The sequence below is a fragment of the Dryobates pubescens genome (assembly GCF_014839835.1).
Source record: "Dryobates pubescens isolate bDryPub1 chromosome W unlocalized genomic scaffold, bDryPub1.pri SUPER_W_unloc_2, whole genome shotgun sequence".
Taxonomy (NCBI): Eukaryota; Metazoa; Chordata; class Aves; order Piciformes; family Picidae; genus Dryobates; species Dryobates pubescens.
In genome coordinates, this window is record NW_026530689.1 from 443,604 (window position 1) to 462,816 (window position 19,213).

Sequence of the window (19,213 nt, forward strand, 5' to 3'; positions counted from 1 at the left end):
AGGCTAAACAATCCCAGCTCCCTCAGCCTCTCCTCATAGGGCTTGTGCTCAAGGCCTCTCACAAGCCTTGTTGCCCTTCTCTGGACACGTTCAAGTGTCTCGATGTCCTTCCTAAACTGAGGGGCCCAGAACTGGACACAGTACTCAAGGTGTGGCCTAACCAATGCAGAGTACAGGGGCACAATGATCTCCCTGCTCCTGCTGGCCACACTATTCCTAATACAGGCCAGGATGCCATTGGCCTTCTTGGCCACCTGGGCACACTGCTGGCTCATGTTTAGGCGGGTGTCAATCAGCACCCCCAGGTCCCTCTCTGTTTGGCAGCTCTCCAGCCACTCTGACCCCAGCCTGTAGCTCTGCATGGGGTTGCCGTGGCCAAAGTGCAGCACCTGGCACTTGGACTTATTAAATGCCATGCCATTGGACTCTGCCCATCTGTCCAGTAGGTCGAGGTCCCTCTGCAGAGCCTTTCTACCCTCTAACAGACTAACATCTGTTCCCAACTTGGTGTCATCTGCAAACTTGCTGATGACTGACTCAACCCCCTCATCCAGATCATCAATGAAGATGTTAAAGAGGATGGGGCCCAGCACTGATCCCTGGGGGACGCCACTGGTGACTGGCCGCCAGCCGGATGTGGCACCATTCACCACCACTCTCTGGGCTCGGCCCTCCAGCCAGTTCCTAACCCAGCACAGAGTGTTGTGGTCCAAACCACGAGCTGACAGCTTAGCCAGCAGTTTACTGTGGGGGACGGTGTCAAAGGCCTTGCTGAAGTCCAGGTAGACTACATCCACAGGCCTCCCCACATCCACCTGACGGGTCACCTGATCATAGAAGGAGATCAGGTTGGAGAGGCAGGACCTGCCCTTCCTAAATCCATGTTGGCTGGACCTGAGCCCTTGGCCATCCTTCAGGTGCGCAGTTATTGCCGCCAGGATAATCTGTTCCATCACTTTCCCTGGCACTGAGGTCAGGCTGACTGGCCTGGAGTTTCCGGGTTCCTCCATCCGTCCCTTCTTGTGGATGGGGACCACATTGGCCAGTTTCCAGTCATCTGGGACCTCTCCAGTGAGCCAGGACTGGAGGAAAATGATGGAGAGCGGCTTGGCCAGCTCATCTGCCAGCTCTCTTAGCACCCTTGGATGGATCCCATCCGGTCCCATGGACTTATGGGTGTCCAAGTGGCTCAGCAGGTCCCGGACTAATTCCTCATGGATTTCCGGGGCATTACACTGCTCCCTGACCCTATTACCCAGCTCAGGAGGCCACTCATCCTGGACTCCTACCTTGCTGTTAAACATCGAGGCAAAGAAGGCGTTCAGGACCTCAGCCTTTTCCTCATCTTCGGTCACCATGTTCCCCTCCAGGTCCAGTAAGGAGTGGAGGTTCTTCTTGCCCTTCTTTTTAGCGTTGATATATTTGTAAAATTGCTTTTTATTATCTTTCACAGAGGTGGCCAGCTTCAGTTCCAACTGGGCCTTTGCCTCTCTAATTTTATTCCTACATAGTCTAACCACTTCCTTAAACATACCTCGAGAAGCCTTCCCCTCCTTCCAAAGGTGATACAGCCTCTTTTTTTCCCTTAAATCCTTCAGGAGCTGCCTGTCCATCCAGGCCGGTCGCCTTCCCCGCCGGCTCATCTTTCGGCACATGGGGACCGCCAGTTCCTGTGCCTTCCAGAGCTCCTGATTGAAGTAGGTCCAACTCTCCTGGACCCCTCGGTTCATGAGGGTTGGTACCCAGGGAACTTTACAAATAAGTTTCTTAAAGAGGCTGAAGTTTGCCCTCTGGAAGTCCAAGGTGAAGGTTCTGTTGGTGCTCCTCCCTATCTCCCTGCATATTGAAAACTTCACTATCTCGTGGTCACTGCACCCTAGGCAGCCTCCCACGGTCACATCTCCCACTAGCCCTTCCCTATTGGAGAGCAGCAAGTCAAGCAGAGCCTGTCCCCTGGTAGGCTCACTTAACAGCTGCGTCAGGAAGCAATCCTCTATCCGCTCCAGGAATCTTCTGGACTGCCTTCTCTCTGCTGAATTAAGTTCCCAGCAGATATCCGGCAGGTTGAAGTCCCCCACGAGGACAAGATCTGATGATCTTGAAACAGCCTCCAGTTGTTTATAGAATAATTCATCAGCCTCCTCATCCTGGTTGGGTGGTCTATAACAGACTCCAACCAGGATGTCAGATTTGTTGGGCTGCCCTCTGATTTTAACCCACAGGCTCTCAATTCCCTCATCTTCCACCTCAAGTTCTGAGGCAGAAAGTGTCTCCCTAATATACAAAGCCACCCCTCCTCCTCTCCTCCCTCGCCTATCCCTCCTAAAGAGCCTGTAGCCCCCCAGTGTAGCACTCCAATCGTGCCTGTTGTCCCACCATGTTTCTGAGATGGCAACTATATCATAGTTGCCCTGGTGCATTAGGACCTCCAGCTCATCTTGCTTTTTGCCTAGTCTGTGTGCATTGGTGTACATGCACTGCAGCTGGGCTCCTGAGCTCTCAATTGACCCTACCTTGTGCCCTACTCTTACCTCTGCAGAGGGACCGATGTCTTCACCCACCCCCTTCAGACCTAGTTTAAAGCCCTCCTAATGAGCCCTGCCAACTCTAGTGCTAGGACTCTCTTGCCCCTTCTAGATAAATGCACCCCATCAGGACCCAGCAGGTCGGGTGCCGTAAAAGTAGCCCCATGATCAAAGAAACCAAAGTTCCTCCGCTGGCACCATTCCCTGAGCCACTTGTTGATGGTGTGGGTTCTCCCGTTCCTCTCAGTGTACTCCCCTGCCACTGAGGGAACTGAGCAGAATACCACTTGTGCGCCTGCCCCATCAATCAATTGTCCAAGGGCCCTGAACTCCTTCTTAATTGCCCTGGTGCCCTTCCTGTCGATCTCATCACTCCCAGCCTGTATTACCAGCAGAGGGTAATAGTCAGAGGGACTGATGAGCTTGGGGATTCCCCTTGCAATGTCCCTTACCTGCGCCCCAGGTAGAGAGCAGACCACCCTGTGGGATGGGTCGGGACGACATATGGGTCCCTCAGTACCCCCCAGGAGAGAGTCCCCAACAACTATAACCCTTCTCCTTTTCTTTGTGGAGCTGGTCGTTATAGCTGGTGGTGGCCGCTTGGCCTTAGGCTTGGCCTTAGGCTGCTCCCTGGAGCTGGTCGTTACAGCTGGCGGGGACCGCTTGGCCTTGGTCTCCCCTCTGGATGGCTGCTCCTCAGCCCTCTCATCCCCACCGCCCTCAGCCCGCAGGGCCTCATACTTATTATGCAAGGGCAGCGGAGGAGGAGGAGATGGCCGGGGTGGATTTCTCTTGCCACCCTTGGCAGGGACCTGTGTCCATCCCTCCGTTTTCAGGGGCCCGTCCCTCAGCAGGGGAGATCTGCAGAGCCTTCTCCCACAAGTCTAACTCCCTTTCGCTTTCCCTTATTGACCTTAGCCTAGACACCTCCTCCTTCAGCTCGGCCACTTCATCCTTCAGCTCAGCCACCAGGCTGAGGAGAAAGTTCACCTGTTCACACCTGACACAGGTGTCCTCACCCTCTCCCTCTTCCTCTATTCCAACTGCCAGGCTGAAGTACTCTCTGCAGCTGGCAGCCTGGACTCCAGCATGCTGGAGAAACAACTCTGTCTGGGTAGATGCTGTTTTTCTACCCTTGGTCCGAGTAATGACCATGGTGCAGCGTATGAGTGAAAACCAAAAATTTTTTTCTTCTAATCTTTTCAGGAGACTGAGGGAACTGCAAAGTGGCAGAACCCAGGGTAGCAATACCAGAAGGGTAGCTGTTACTTCCACAGTTCCCCAGGACAACTATGACAGCTCCAACAGTGGCTCCAGTTCTAACACTGCACAGTGTGCTCGTTGCACCTGTGGAAATGTTCCCCACAATTAGGGGTGCCCTGCGTCCCGCCAGGGGGAGGAGAGGGATAATGGAGATAACATAATCTCATGCTGGCCTTTGACAAACAGTGGGGCAGCTCACCAGAGGCAGAGGGAGGGAGTGCTAGTCTGGGCTCTCAACTTGTTGCCCTGAGGCAAGACAGGGACACCCCAAAGGAATCAAGGGGGATTTGCACAAGGGGGCTCAGCTGAAGTACCTCTATGCCAGTGCACACAGCTTGGGCAACAAACAGGATGAATTAAGGGTCACTGCGCTGCTAGGATGCTATGACATAGTGGCTATTGCTGAAACTTGGTGGGATGATTTCCACAACTGGAATGTACAGATAGACAGGTACAAGCTCACAAGCTCTTTAGGAAGGACAGGCAGGGTAAGAGGGGAGGAGGCATTGCCCTCTACATAAGTGACCAGCTAGAATCAGTGGAGCTCCACTTGGGGAAGGATGATGAGCTGGTTAGGAGCATATGAGACACAGTCTCAAGCTGCGCCAGGGGAAGTTTAGGCTTGAGGTGAGGAGAAAGTTCTTCATGGAGAGAATCATTCGTCATTGGAATGGGCTGTTCAGGGAGGTGGTGGAGTCACCGTCCCTGGAGGTGTTCAAGAGGGGATTGGACGTGGCACTTGGTGCCATGGTCTAGTCATGAGGTCTGTGGTGACAGGTTGGACTCGATGATCTTTGAGGTCTCTTCCAACCTTGGTGATACTGTGATATGGGTGAAGATTAAAGGGAAGACAGGGGAAGGAGATGTTTCTGTAGAGGTCTGCTACAGGCCATATGACCAGCAGAACCAAGCAGATGAGGCCCTCCACAGGCAAATAGAAGTGGCTTCACATTCACAAGCCCTGGTCCTTGTGGGGGATTTCAACCACCATCTACTGGAGGGACAACACAGCAAGCCACTAGCAATCCAGGATGTTCCTGGAATGCATAGATGACAACTTCCTCCTCCAATTGGTAGAGGAACCAACAAAAAAAGGTGCTATACTGGACCTTCTTCTCACCAATAAGGAAAGGTTGGTGACCAATGTGAGACTCGGGGATAACCTTGGCTGCAGTGACCATGAAGCAATAGAATTTAAGATCCTCAGGGCAACTAGGAGGACATATACCAAGCTTGCAACCCTGGACTTTAAGCATGAAGACTTTGATCATTTCAGGGATCTGCTGGCCAAAGTACTGTTGGACAATGCCCTAGAGGGAAGAGGGGCCCAGGACAGCTGGTCGGTATTCAAGAATCACCTTCTCTATGTCCAGGAACAAAGTATACTGACAAAGATGAAGGCAGGAAAGAATGCTAGGAGACCTGCCTGGATGAGCAAGGAGATCCTGGGCATGCTAGCACACAAAAAGAAACTCTACAAAGAGTGGAAGACAGGACAGCTGGAATGGGGGCATATAAGGAATCTGCCTGAGCAGCAAGAGACATGGTTGGAAAAGCTAAAGCTTAGTTAGAATTAAATCTATGCAGGGAGATCAAAGGGTACAGCAAAAATTTCTATAGGTATATTGATGGTAAAAAGAAGACTAGGGAAGATGTGGGCCCCCTCAGAAAGGAAACAGGTGAGGTGGTGACAAATGACATGGAGAAGGCTGAGGTTCTCAATGACTTCTTTACCTCAGTCTTCACTGGTAAGGACTCCAGCCACACACCCAGAATAATGGAAGATAATGGCAGGGACTGGAAGAAAGAACTGCCCATGGTGAGTTATGATCACGTTCGTGATCATCTGAAGTACCTGAAAGTGTTCAAGTCCATGGGACCCGATGGGATATGCCCACAGATGCTGAGGGAACCGGCGGATGATGTTGCTAGGCCACTGTCCGTCATATTCCAAAAGTCATGGCAGTCCAGGGAGGTCCTCACTGACTGGAAAAGGGGAAACATAATTCCCATTTTCAAGAAGGGAAAGAGGGATGACCCAGGGAACTATAGGCCAGTCAGTCTCACCTCTGTGCCCAGTAAGATCATGGAACAGATCCTCCTGGAGGCACTGCTGAGGCAGAAGAATAACAAAGAGGTGATTTGTTATAATCAACATGGCTTCACCAAGGGTGAATCATGCCTGACAGACCTGATGGCCCTCTTTGAAAGGGTCTCAGCATCAATAGATGAGGGATGAGCAACTGATGTAATTTACCTGGACCTGAGCAAAGCCTTCAATGCTGTCCAGCATGACATCTTGATCTCCAAGCTGGTAAAATATGGGTTTGATGGGTGGACCACTCGATGGATAAAGAACTAGCTTGATGGCTGCACCCAAAGAGTGGCAGTCAATGAATCCAAGAGGATGCTAGTGACAAGTGGAGTCCCTCAAGGATCAGTACTGGGACCAGTTTTGTTTAACATGTTTGTTGGCGACATGGACAGTGGCATTGAGTGCACCCTCATGTGGTGAAGAGGGAGGTTATTGCTTTATTACTTATGACTTATGATTTATGAAAATTAATTTTTTATTATAACTATAAAATTGTCAATAACCGATGAATCACCAACTTATATACATGTTCTAGTGCACGTTCGTGAAATATATCCCATAACTGGCTTAGTATTATGATTAGAACTTATTTGAGCTAATTACAAGCTATTTCTATATTTATATGCAAGAAGGGTGCAGTTCCGCCGCTTGGCCACTAGATGGCGACTCGACGGGACGTGCGCAACTTCTGGTCGAGCTCAGACGGAGCTTTGTCCTGTGTGCCGCCGGTTCGAGACTGGGGTCTCGCAGAGCTGGCGTGCACGAGAGGACGGGCTGGTAGGGCTGGTCCGGAGACGAGCTGGTCCTCAGAGTTGATCCGCACCACACGGCGGGACGGCGATCGCCGGCAGACTTGCCTGGGGGACGCGGCGGTACGCGGATCCGCAGGGGCGGCCCCGGGAACGAGGAATATCGGCGGGGCGGACCCGGCTCGGCAAGTTCTCTCAGGCAGCAGCTTCTCGTTTGCTGGGCTCAAAGCAACAGCAGGATACCCGGAGCGGTCCGGGGGGAGTTCAGTGCAGTGTAAGCACGAATGCTGCTGAGTAATCCCTGGAGTTAACAGGGCTCGGAGCGGCACGTGGCGCTCTTCTCTCCACTATAGTGGGGTTAAGCAATTGCGCGGGGACTTGGCACGGTCAAGTCCCTTCTCCCCGATAATTAGGCAGATCTTACCCTCGGGGGTTGATCCAGTCCACGGAGTAGCGACGGGGGGGTTCCTCTCCCGGTCGTGTGACTGGCTGTGACGCTAGCTTCTCAGCTTAGCGTGGTATCCTTCCTCTATGGAAATAATTTCTCCAGTCGCTTCTCACATGCAGATGCCTTGATATGCGTGCATGTATGTAACAGAAGCTAAACAATAAACTCAGTTGCAGAGGCAGTGGCTCGGACTTAACTCTCGAGCTAGCACAGAGACAGAAATGGAGGAGGAAGGCAGGAAGGCAGGAAAAGCACTTGTTTACTCACTGGGGTAATACTTATAGAATACCTCGAGGCTGGGTTTGACCAATGGGCATTCTCATAAACAACTGGCTTCAGCCTATGGGAAAGCATGAAGCTAGAATTCTTCCATATTTGGAGAATGCACGAGCACAGCATGCACCAGCAGCGTGCTAGCCTGGCTTTTGTCTTCCTCCTGAGGGAGGGGGAGCTTGCCCACATGCTGGGGCAAGATTCAATGTCTCGGCACAATGTGCCTTCACCACACCTCAGCAAGTTCAGTGATTACACCAAGTTGTGTGGTGTGGCTGACACGCTGGAGGGAAGGGATACCATCCAGAGGGACCTTGACAGGTTGGAGAGGTGGGCCGAAGCCAACCTCATGAAGTTCAACAAGACCAAGTGCAAGGTCCTGCATCTGGGTCGGGGCAATCCCAAGCATTGATATAGGCTGGGCAGTGACTGGCTTGAGAACAGCCCTGAAGAAAAGGATTTGTGGGTACTGGTGGATGAGAAGCTCAATATGAGCCACCAGTGTGCACTTGCAGCCCAGAAAGCAAATTGTATCCTGGGTTGCATCAAGAGGAGCATAGCCAGCAGGTCGAGGGAGGTGATTCTCCCCCTCTGCTCTGCTCTGATGAGACCCCACCTGGAGTACTGTGTCCAGTTCTGGAGCTCCTATTACAAGAAAGATATAGATGTGCTGGAATGTGTCCAGAGTAGGGCCACCTCTCCTTATGGAGACAGACTGAGAGAGTTGAGGTTGTTCAGTCTGGAGAAGAGAAGGCTCTGAGGTGACTTTATTGTGGCATTCCGGTGTCTTAAGGGGGCCTACAAGAAAGCTGGTGAGGGACTTTTTAGGGTGTCAGGTAGTGATAGGACTAGGGGGAATGGAGCAAAACTAGAAGTGGATAGATTCAGATTGGATATTAGGAAGACGTTCTTCACCATGGGGGTGGTGAGACACTGGCACAGGTTGCCCAGGGAGGTGGTGAAAGCCTCATCCCTGGAAGTTTTTTAAGGCCCGGCAGAATGGGGCTCTGAGCAACCTGATCTATTGTGAAGTGTCCCTGCTTATGGCAGGGGGGGTTGGAACTGGATGATCTTTGAGTTCCCTTCCAACCCTGACAATTTTGTGATTCTGTGACACTGATTCTCTCCTGTTCTTTCTCTTCTTTTCAGGCTTGGGTAAATGTATTATTAATTTTGAAATACAGTATTCTGGCAGCATATTCATCAGAGCACAGCATAACAGCTGTTTATTGATCACTAGAACAAATTTAATGTAGTAAACTTTGGTAGTAGCTGAAGTGTGCTCAGCAACTGCTTGCTGCTATAGAGCACAGATTTGAGAGTCAATTGTATGATTGTATGTATCTCAGAGGTGAAACCTTGAAGTATAACACATGACATCTCTAGGGATTAAGATGAAAAATCACAGCTAGATAGGTATTCCAGTGGACAAATTTTCACTCTAATTATTCAAATGTTTATGCTGGATTAAAACTTATTAAAGGCTAAGAAGGAAGGTATATTCTTGAGAATTCTGTAAAGGAAGAGGCAAACTGATAAACAAGCAAAAAATAGTCTTACTAGGAGAAATAATAAAGATCTTCATTGGAAATTATTACTGCTTTGGAAGTAGGAAACCAAGGAATAGGTATGACAACAGAATTAGTTCTTTTTGTTTCAGTTCCAAGACTTAAGAAATATACTTGGTTTATACTTTTATAATATGGTCCCAGTATCTGGAAAATGACAGCTGAGCTGCAAGACAGTGAAGTAAATGTAACAAAAGTCCTCAAAGTATGAAAATGATAGAAGGAAGTCACAGTCTGCCCCTATGGCTGGGGGCAGAAGGGTCATGCATCCCTTTTGTTCAAGGTTACACAAGATTAAGCCTGTCCTCAGGACAATTATGTCTCAGTGTATTCCACAGTGATTTTATATATAATTTTTTTTTCTCACAAGACTAGAAATTGTAACTTTGGATTTGGATTTATCACTGGAATTTATGCTTTACCAGGAAACTGAGTCTTGGGGTTTTTGGATTGAATTAAACTTAAAATTTCTTTGAGGATGCACTCATTCAGTCCTAGGTGGTCCCCTCTCTTCTGAGATTTTTGGGCTTTTTTGGAAGCTTACTGGTTTGCTTTTTTGCATCATTAGCAGAGGGAGAAATTAGGAGTGAAACAACAGGTTGGAATTAAACAAAGATGACCAGAGACCTCATTAGTACGATGCATTTTATGTAGAGAAATCTCTGGTTACTGGAGGATGGGGCACTCCTGGTGAACCAATGAATATATATACAACTGCAGTAGCATAATTTGTTCAGGCACATCAGCTGCACACAGTGTTCCTGGCCTGTGTATGAAGTCTCTAGAAGTAGTCACAGTGGAAAAGCACAACTGAAAGCACTGCATGTTTGCTTCCTGAAGGGCACTGAGATGCAAATTTGCTATCTAAGGGAGTGCAGCTGCTGAGTGACCAGTCCTGGCTTTGGCCCTTGCAAATCCTTTGGGTGTTTCCTTCGTCTTCCAGAAGTCACTGACCACAAGCATGGGTTGTCAAGCTCAGACTGAGGAGGAGGAATTGGTTTTCCTGGACTCTTGAGTCTCTGGAATCAGAAGCAGTTTATGGTTTCCTGGCTGCAGCATCAATATCAAAGCATCATCTTTCAATTTGATAACCAGCTGATTTCAAGAATACTGCAGACCTCCAGTTTAGAGTATCCAGTATTCTAGTGCTTTTTTGCTCTGGCAAAAGTACCTGGAGGAAGGGAGTGTGCAAAGAGCTTTGAACCTCTCTACCACCATGGGGAGAGGTTCTTGAGTAAACCAGTCCATCAGACTGAACATGATATACATAGAATACATAGAATAAACCAGGTTGGAAGAGACCTTCAAGATCATCGCGTCCAACCCATCAACCAATCCAACACCGCCCAAGCAACTAACCCACAGCACCAAGCACCCTGTCAAGTCTTCTCCTAAAAACCTCCAGTGATGGCGACTCCACCACCTCCCCAGGCAGCCCATTCCAATGTGCAATCACTCTTTCTGTATAGAACTTTTTTCTAACATCCAGCCTGAATCTCCCCTGGCGCAGCCTGAGACTGTGTCCTCTTGTTCTGGTACTGCTTGCCTGGGAGAAGAGACCAACATCTGTCTGTCTACAACCTCCCTTCAGGTAGTTGTAGAGAGTAATAAGGTCACCCCTGAGTCTCCTCTTCTCCAGGCTAAGCAACCCCAGCTCCCTCAGCCTCTCCTCGTAGGGCTTATGTTCCAAACCCCTCACCAACTTTGTTGCTCTTCTCTGGACTCGTTCCAGCAAGTCAACATCCTTCCTAAACTGAGGGGCCCAGAACTGGACACAGTACTCGAGGTGCTTGGTCTTTGTCAATTTTCATCTCAAGGGTAAGAATTTATCTTCTAGGAGACAGAAATGCAGAGCAAAGCTTCCCCCCCCCCCTTCCCCAATAGATGGAATTTGCCAAAATCCTAATATATATTCTCCAATTTTTTTTTCCTATAAATGAAATTTTGTTGTTGTGCTTTTTTGTTTTGTTTTTGGTTTGTGTGGGATTTTTTCTTTGGTTGGGTGGGTGGGTGTTTGGGTTTTTTGCCTTTTTTTTTTTGTGGGCGGAGGATTGGAAGTGATTTGGAAGAGAGCTTTTCTGAAAGAAGTGGAAAAGCTTTCAAGCAATATATATTTGCTTTAAAAGTTATTAAGGAAAGTCAGTAAATGGAGGCTCTTGGTCCAAAGTAATTCCTTGCAGTTTTTACTAATTTGATTTAAAATGCAGACTTTTAAATGTATTAATTGAAATGTGCAGATTTGATGGGGCAAAATTCTGACTTTGCATTCCTGTTATCCTTGGGCTAAGTAATATAAAGTAGTGAGTTAGTTCTGCCTTCTGACAGCCTGGTTCTGCAGAAATGGAATGAGTGTACAGTGGAGAACATTATCCAGCCTTGTTGGAGTACTAGGAATGTGACCAAGTGTTGGGCATTGGTAGAAAAATCATGCGCTCTTTTTAACCAGTGCTATGCTGCTCATATATGGTGTATGAAATGCAGTGCTTTGAGAGTAGAAAAAGGGTATATGTTTCTTTTACCCCTTCTTATGGTCAAAAATATCAAGGAAAGTCTCCAGGCAATTACTTTAAAATTTTCATTGTCATTCAGGCAGCATAGCACTGAGTCAAGACAGGAGACAATGTGTTATACTGAGCCGTATGAACACATACCAGTCAGAGTGACAGAAAAAAACAACCTTACAATTATTATGAATGGGTCAATCCTTCTCAGAGTATAATCTGGCTTTCTAGAGTGCTGAGAGAAGAAATGATCCAATTCTGCCCCTGTACACTGCAGTGGTTAGGCCATACCCTGAGTACTAGGTCCAGTTCTGGGCCCCTCAGTTTAGGAAGGATGTTGACTTGCTGGAACACATAGAAGGGCAACATAGTTGGTGAGGGGTTTGGAACACAAGCCCTGTGAGGAGAGACTGAGGGAGCTGGGGTTGCTTAGCCTGGAGAAGAGGAGATTCAGGGGTGACCTTATTGCTCTCTACAACTACCTGAAGGGAGGTTGTAGTCAGGCAGAGGTTGGTCTCTTCTCCCAGGCAACCAGCACCAGAACAAGAGGACACAGTCTCAAGCTGCACCAGGGGAAGTTTAGGCTGGATGTTAGGAGGAAGTTCTACACACAGAGAGTGATTGCCCATTGGAATGGGCTGCCCGAGGAGGTGGTGGAGTCACCATCATTTGAGATGTTCAGGAGGAGACTTGATAGGGTGCCTGGTTGCATGGTTTAGTTGATTAGGTGGGTTGGATGATAGGTTAGACATGATCTAGAAGGTCTCTTCCAACCTGGTCTGGTCTATTCTATTCTATTCTATTCTATTCTATTCGCATCTCATGTGGAAGCCTGATCAGACCACAAGTCTCCCTAGTATGGTAGACTTATTCTCAGATCTCTTCCGTAAAACCCTTCTTCTATAGCTGTAGCAAATTCTGCTCCCTGGTACATAATGTTTATAGTGATCTTATTTGAGTGTTTTCCAACAGGTACACCCAGACTATAAGAAAACAGAAATCCCTGTGGTAAGTTCCCAAATACCTCTGTGCTTGCACTGAATCATGTTTCTGAAAATCTCCAGAAGTAGTGTTCTTTGAGTACAGAAAATTATAGGTGACAATTAAATTAGGGGTGAAGGAAGCAATCTCCATTCTTCCTCTGAGGTACAGGGTTTGACTCCATCATAAGTTTTGATACTGAAAGTTTTTCTTCCAACAGTAGGACAGGGTATATTGCAAAGAACCCAGGTTGTTGATTGTTTTGAGGGTAAAAAGGGTATGGTGGGAGTTAGACTTTGTGTGAATAACTTCCCAAGGGCAGTCTAGAAAGCCTCTCAGATTAATTACATGGGGTATCCTGGTTCTGTACTAGCCAGAAATAGGATGTGAAGATGCAGAAGATGACCATCATTTCAGCCTCTGGGTTTTCCCCTTTAGGTAACGCACCAAAATTTCTCACTGTCTAAAGTTCCCAATAACACCAGTCACACAAAGCAGTCAGGTGGCCCCGCTCCTGAACTACAGCATGTCCTCTCTGCTAGTGAGAGGCAGTGCATAGAGATGGTCGTCAACATGGGGTACTCACCTGAAAACGTCCTTAAAGCCATGAAGAAGAAGGGACACAACATAGAGCAGGTAAGAGCTTGTGGGTGCTGGGTTGGAGATGTGCTGAGCTTGGGATGGGGCCTAAGCTCCACAAAACCATCTGAAGGAAGCTTAGCATAGCTCTATGACATGCTTAGTGCCATGTGACAGAAAAATAGCCAACTTCCCTTGTTCTGAGCATGGGTTACAATGCTGTCATCTCCTTGTAGAGAGAGACTGTCCCCACATCTCACAATCACAGAATAATAGGGATTGGAAGGGAGATCATCTAGTCCAACACCACCCCCCCCCCCCCCCCCCAACAGAGCAGGTTCACCAAGAGCAGGTTGCACAGGACGGCATCCAGGCCTCAAATGCTTGCTAAAACCAGATAGCATAAAGCACTGCAGGGTGAAGCATGGCTCTGGGTCTTGCATCCACTTCAAACAAATATTTTAAAGTGGGGAGAGTGTGACCAAACTTTCTGTGCTGAACCTAGGCAGGCTGTGTGCTGTGCAGAGCATCACCTGGCAGGACTGCACCTGTTGCCTGAGGAGGAGTGCCCCAGTGATTTCTACTTGTGGAGCTGATCTGTTTGCCTACTACCTATGCATTGAGAACAATTTAAGATGTTCACTGGAGTGAACTGTAGTATCAAATGGAAAAAATGCCCTTGTGTTTGCAGGCTGCATTCCTTCATGTACCTATCTGACCTTTCACCATACCTCTCAAATCTGAGGATGGATAAGAAATTTGACAGCAGTTTCTGGGCATGTGTGCTGGGATTTGCAGCTTACTTACCAGTATGCTGAGTTGATCTTAAAAGGCTGACTGCTGACAGATCTTGCAGCTGTTTGAGAGGAAGTGAAAAGCTGACACATCTTAACTGCTGGACCTACAGTTTCTTTTTAAAAACATGTAATATAAAAAGCACAAGTAAACTTCTGCCTTCTGCTCAGTGATCAGGCACAGAAGGCTAAAGACAAACTTCTGAGACTGTTGTGACAGTTTGACTAGAGAGGAAGATGACATTAAGAGCTGATGGAAGAGCACAGGAGGATAGGACTTCTTTGTTTTCTCTGAATGAACTCTTGCATAAAGAGCATCTTAGCTCTACTAGTAAGGACTTTATCTGAGTCCCTGGTGAAGCCTGAGGTAGAGTTGTGCTTGATCCCTCTGCATGTACAGATGTGGTATTCAACTGCATGCTGCAAATGCCACTCTGCAAACTTAGTTTCTTTTCTTCATTCCCCACAGGTTTTGGATTACCTGTTTGCACATGGACAGCTTTGTGAGAAGGGCTTTGATCCTCTTCTTGTTGACGCAGCTTTGGAAATGCACCAGTGTTCAGAGGACAAGGTGAGGGTGCAATGTGTGAAAGAATATAGAGAATGCACCATGATGGGGAATTTCAGCAGCATTTCCTCTGGATGATGTAATTCTGGCTTTCATGGTAATGCTGCTGTGGTAGTGAGAAAAGTTCAATTCTCCACATACACACAAACCACAGCTAACTCAGTTGGAGAAGCAAATGGAAAGGCTATATTTTTACAAGCAGAATGAAATTCAATTAATATATACACAATATACAGTATTTACAGTATATACAAAAATATACAGGAAAGAACATAACACAGAAAACTCCCTCCCAATGGAGGAGGGTTCCCCCCAAAACCCCCCTTTCCCCCTTCCTCCTTTTTTCCCAAAAAGGATTAAAGAGAGAAAATGGATATTAAGGGAAATTCTGTTAGCTCAAAGATGTTGTTAAGGGAGGAAAAAAAGTTAGTTTCTTATCTCATTAGTCCAAGGTCAGTACCGCCAAGAACAGAACAGAAAGAAGACAGCTGCACCGACTGAACTCCGACTAAAATCTTTAAAGTTACATTCATTTAGAATTATCTTTGTTTTCCTTTTTACACCAAAACATTCAGCTAGAGAATTATGTAGCTGTCTTTTCTTAAAGGCACAGCCTAAAACTGTCATAGCTGCCTTGTTTCCAAAACTGACTGATGAAGGACATCCTTGTGGTGATTAAAGTGAATATGTATTAAACATTAGTATTGTTGCTTTATCACTCTCACTTGCATGTATTTTTATGGGGACAGGATTTTTTTTAAGACCCTGCTTATTATGGTTGTAATGTTTTGAACTCATTTTTGTTGGTGGTGAGGCACAGAGACAGGTAATTTCAGAAGCAGAAAAGCTGCTGAATTTTCTCGTTTGTACAAACACATCTGCCTAGCTGCTCAGCAAATTGTGTTATTGCTCTCTCTGAAAGAAACTGAAAAATTATTTTTGGGGTCTAGTGCATTGTCTGTCTGCTTTACCAGCAGACAGGTACAGAAGCAGGAGTGGGTAGTCAGGGTATAGTACAGCAGGATCTTTTAAAGTTTGCAAGCCTGTTGTGTGCCAAGTTATATGAAATCTTTAGAGGTGCAACCTGATCCCCTCATACATATATATACCGTTTTGTCTTTCTTGGACTTAGTGATGAGTTTGCAAACAGTGTGAAGATGGGAGAAGTGAATGAGTTCAGGAAATGCATTTGCTACTGGCTTAACCCTAAAACTGGAAATGACTAATCTCCTGATTGTCCATTTCAACCTGATCTTTTTTTTTTTGGTGTTGTTCATGTCCCATCCCCTATCACACACACACACCCCCTGAAGTGGGATGGAGGCCTAAATGGCAGAGGGTTCATAAAAAGTATGATCAGTTGATTCACTTCTTGTTACTTTAGTTTCCCAAAGCTTGGGGAAGATTTGTGGTTGATGTTGGTAGTATTGGACACAATGTGCCAAACAGGATTTGTGCTAACCCCCCCAAATTTGCCCTAGATATGAAGAGCCATTTGATAGCAAGGGCTACTGTAGTGTTTCCAAAGTCAAAGTACTTTTAAAAAAAAAATAGATTCAATAGTAGCTGCTAGATGAAGGATCAGGGTGACATTAATCAGAGTCTGAATTAGGCCAGGCTGATAAATTTCCTACTGGGAGAGATGTCCCCACAGACTGAGCTTTGGTGCCCTTATTGGAGAGGATTTTGTAAATGCAAAGCTGCAAACACAGAGGACTGAAGGTGAGGCTCTGAGGGCTACTGCACCCAGAGTTCTGCCAGCTCTCATGTGAGTGGATTTTCTCCAGAGCTGGGATGGACTGTACTTGTAGGAGTAGGAATCCACCCCATGGGATGTCCAGTCTCTGAAAACTGGCTCTGTGCTAAACCTCCACCAAGAACTGATCCTCTTTTCTCTTACAAACAATGGACTGTGTGTGTCTTTCAGATCACAGAACTCCTACAACTAATGAGTCAATTTAAAGAAATGGGCTTTGAACTAAAAGACATTAAGGAGGTCTTATTATTGCATAACAATGATCAACACAACGCTTTGGAAGATCTAATGGCCCGTGCAGGAGCCAGTTGAAATACATTCCTGGATTCTTGGTGTGCAACAGAGCAGGACCAGCCCTGCTACATTCACATCCAATGTGACTTGCTCTCTGCAAGAAGGAGTCCAGCTTTTCACATACAAGGGAGAGTGACTGAGCAAGCCCACCCACATGCATCACTAGCATTTCACTTTCCACTGAGAGGCAACTTTCTTTCTTAAATTAGTTGTTTTTAGTGTCCTTTCCCAAGTTTCCTTTTTCCATCTTGGCCACAGAGAATTTAGACTGCCCAACCTCTGCTGGGAATGTACATACCTAGAGACAGGGAGTGTTTTTTCCCCCTTCACTGTTGCACTGGAGTTGGACAGAAGAAATTTGTGTTGGTTATGAAACTAGTTTTTTTGAAGCTTTTTTCATGGTGTCTGCTTGTACTGAATTACTTGACTGTGTCATAGTCCAGATTAATTGGTTACATTTGATGGAATTTTATTTTTTGGTTGAAAGTCTGTAACTTAGTAAAACACTGGTTCAGAAACTGTTGCTATGCATAAAGAGAGAAGCTGTTCCTCTTGTGTTTTGTTTTTTTTACCCATGCATCCAACACTTATGCTGGGCATGAAGGTCCAATGCTGAATGGTGTGTAAATTCTCATAAAACATGTAAGCTGTGAACTCTGCTTGGACCTGCAATTTGTGTTGATTCTTGAACCTGGAAGCAGAGAGCTGGAGCTCACTATTCTTAATCCCCTAGATTTGTAGGATATTTAATACAATGTCCTGCTAGGAAATCAGTTATCTTTTTTGTTTTAAATAATAATTGATGTGATGCAGGAGGTTTCTTTCAAGCACTTTCTTTAAAACAAACATACTCACTCCATTAGTTCCTTTAGTCACACTTCTATAGAATTACATCATAACATCTAGTACTAGAAATGAGGTTTTGGGTTTGAAGTATTACTTTGTACACTGTTTGAGTTCTAAATATATAAAATATCAGCAGTCTTGAGGAATCTTTACTTTGCTAAATATTTTGATTCTGCAGAAGCACAACTAATAAAATCTTCAAATTTAACTCCTGGTGTCATGGGTCTCATCTCTTGTGCTCTTTGGCTTCAGCAGAAGCTAAAGAATTTCCTAGAACCTGTCCCCTCAGGTGCTGCCAGCTCCTGTAGGCATGCATGAATACTGTCTATGTTGGGCAGAACAACCAGAAGTCTCCACGCAGACAGCTACAGTGGTGAAATGTGCTGCTTTTTTAACATGGTTTATTTTTGTTTTGTTGCAAAAAACAAGCCTAGGTATCTAAACTCATGTTACAGTATGAAGCTGAAAGCACTAGACTTTGAGAAGGGAAAACAATTCAGCTCATTACTTCATTTTAGGTTTTTCAGTAGGAAGTTTTATCTCATCAGGATCCAGAAGGAGATGGCATTTGTCTCTGTTATGTTGTTAAATTTATATGACCAAATCATCTAATTTGATTCTAGTGTTAACTCCTGGAATTCTCTGTGAGGTTCTCAAGTATATTAATGTAATGGGTTGGGGCAGATCCCCTCCCCACCACAGGCAGAAATAACGACTCAGACAAACGGATTGCAAAAGTGATGAAAGTTTAAATAGAAAGCAGTGAATGTTACAGAAAACCCAAAGCGCAGTGACAAAGAAAGATCCCATCCCCACCTGAGGGTGCATCCAAAACCCCCAGGGCTCCTTCTTCCCCCTCCCTCTGCTGGGCTAGTCTCAGCTGGCCAGGCCTGAGACTGCCCATCCCCCTGTGGCCTTGGGCCCAATCAGGCCCATGGCTGGGAGATCTCTCCCCCAGTTACCAAGTCTCGTAGAGGGAAGGAAAGAGGAAGTGCCAGACCCCACCGCAAAATTTATAGTGGTGCAAGGGATTATGGTAGAAATACCTAATTTCCTGAGTCCACCCACTGGGATGGACTTCTGGACACAGGAAACACCCCTGTAGCAGAGGGCACCCAGCCCAAACTACGACAGGAGCCACCCCTTATTTCATACCATAATCCCTGCACCCAAACACATCATCAGATCAGAAAACTTCTGATGACATGTCCGGCGGAGTCCATATCTTCATCTGGGCGTCCACTCAAACAGTCTCTCATTCAGGCTCAAGCATCAGTCCATTCCAGTTGTTCTTCCTCATGTGATGGAACCTCCCAGCGACGCAGTCCTTCTCCTGCAGCGTGAATTCCTTGTGGACTCCTTGGGACAACCTGGTCACCTGGAAATACCTCACAACTTCTCAGCTAAGCCTTTACTCTCATATTCAGGGGCAAATTCTCCACCCCTGGGGCAGGCCAGTCGGAACAATCTAGCTCCACGACTGCCTTTTTCAATCCATCCAGGGTGCCACAGCCAACCGCTTTCACGCGGACCAAAGCTACACAGATGCATGTCAGAGGCACTCCGCACCCCCCGGCTGGGCGCTCGCGTACCGAGGCAGGACAGCATCCGGCTGCACAACCTCCACCCCCGGAAGAGGGAGGAGCTGCGCCACAGCCCACTGAAGAAGCAGGGAGGCGGAGCCAGGTGCTCGGCGCCATTTTCGGAACACGTCCGAAAACACCAGGGAAAGATTTACAGCTGCCGCCGCCGCCTGAACGCAGCCCGGCTCGGGCGGTGCCGCCGCCGCCGCTTGAACGCGGCCCGGCCCGGCCCCCGCCGTCTCTGTCGCCGCGATGCAGAGTCCGAGTCACCTCCAGCAGTCGCTTGCCCGCTCGCCACGGGTGTCCGCCCCCCGCAGCGGCCGCGGGCCGACCACGCTCTGCTTGCCGCTGCCCCTCCTCCGCTCCCTGCCGCTCCGCAGAGAACGAGGA

General features: G+C 47.2%; 1 protein-coding gene across 2 annotated transcripts in view; it reads left to right on the plus strand.

Moving 5' to 3' along the window:
- The window catches only part of LOC104296286 (ubiquitin-associated protein 1-like), a 110,005-nt gene extending 93,054 nt beyond the window's left edge, over window positions 1–16,951 (plus strand). Inside the window, exons 4-7 of one of the 2 annotated variants that reach the window (XM_054179266.1) lie at window positions 12,395–12,430; window positions 12,842–13,039; window positions 14,246–14,347; window positions 16,272–16,951. In XM_054179266.1, the coding sequence (XP_054035241.1) occupies window positions 12,395–12,430; window positions 12,842–13,039; window positions 14,246–14,347; window positions 16,272–16,412 (477 nt within the window). In that variant the 3' untranslated portion in view covers window positions 16,413–16,951. The remainder of the gene's footprint in view (window positions 1–12,394; window positions 12,431–12,841; window positions 13,040–14,245; window positions 14,348–16,271) is intronic. The other variant, XM_054179265.1, reaches the window with a different exon arrangement.
- The last annotated feature ends 2,262 nt before the right edge of the window (window positions 16,952–19,213 follow it).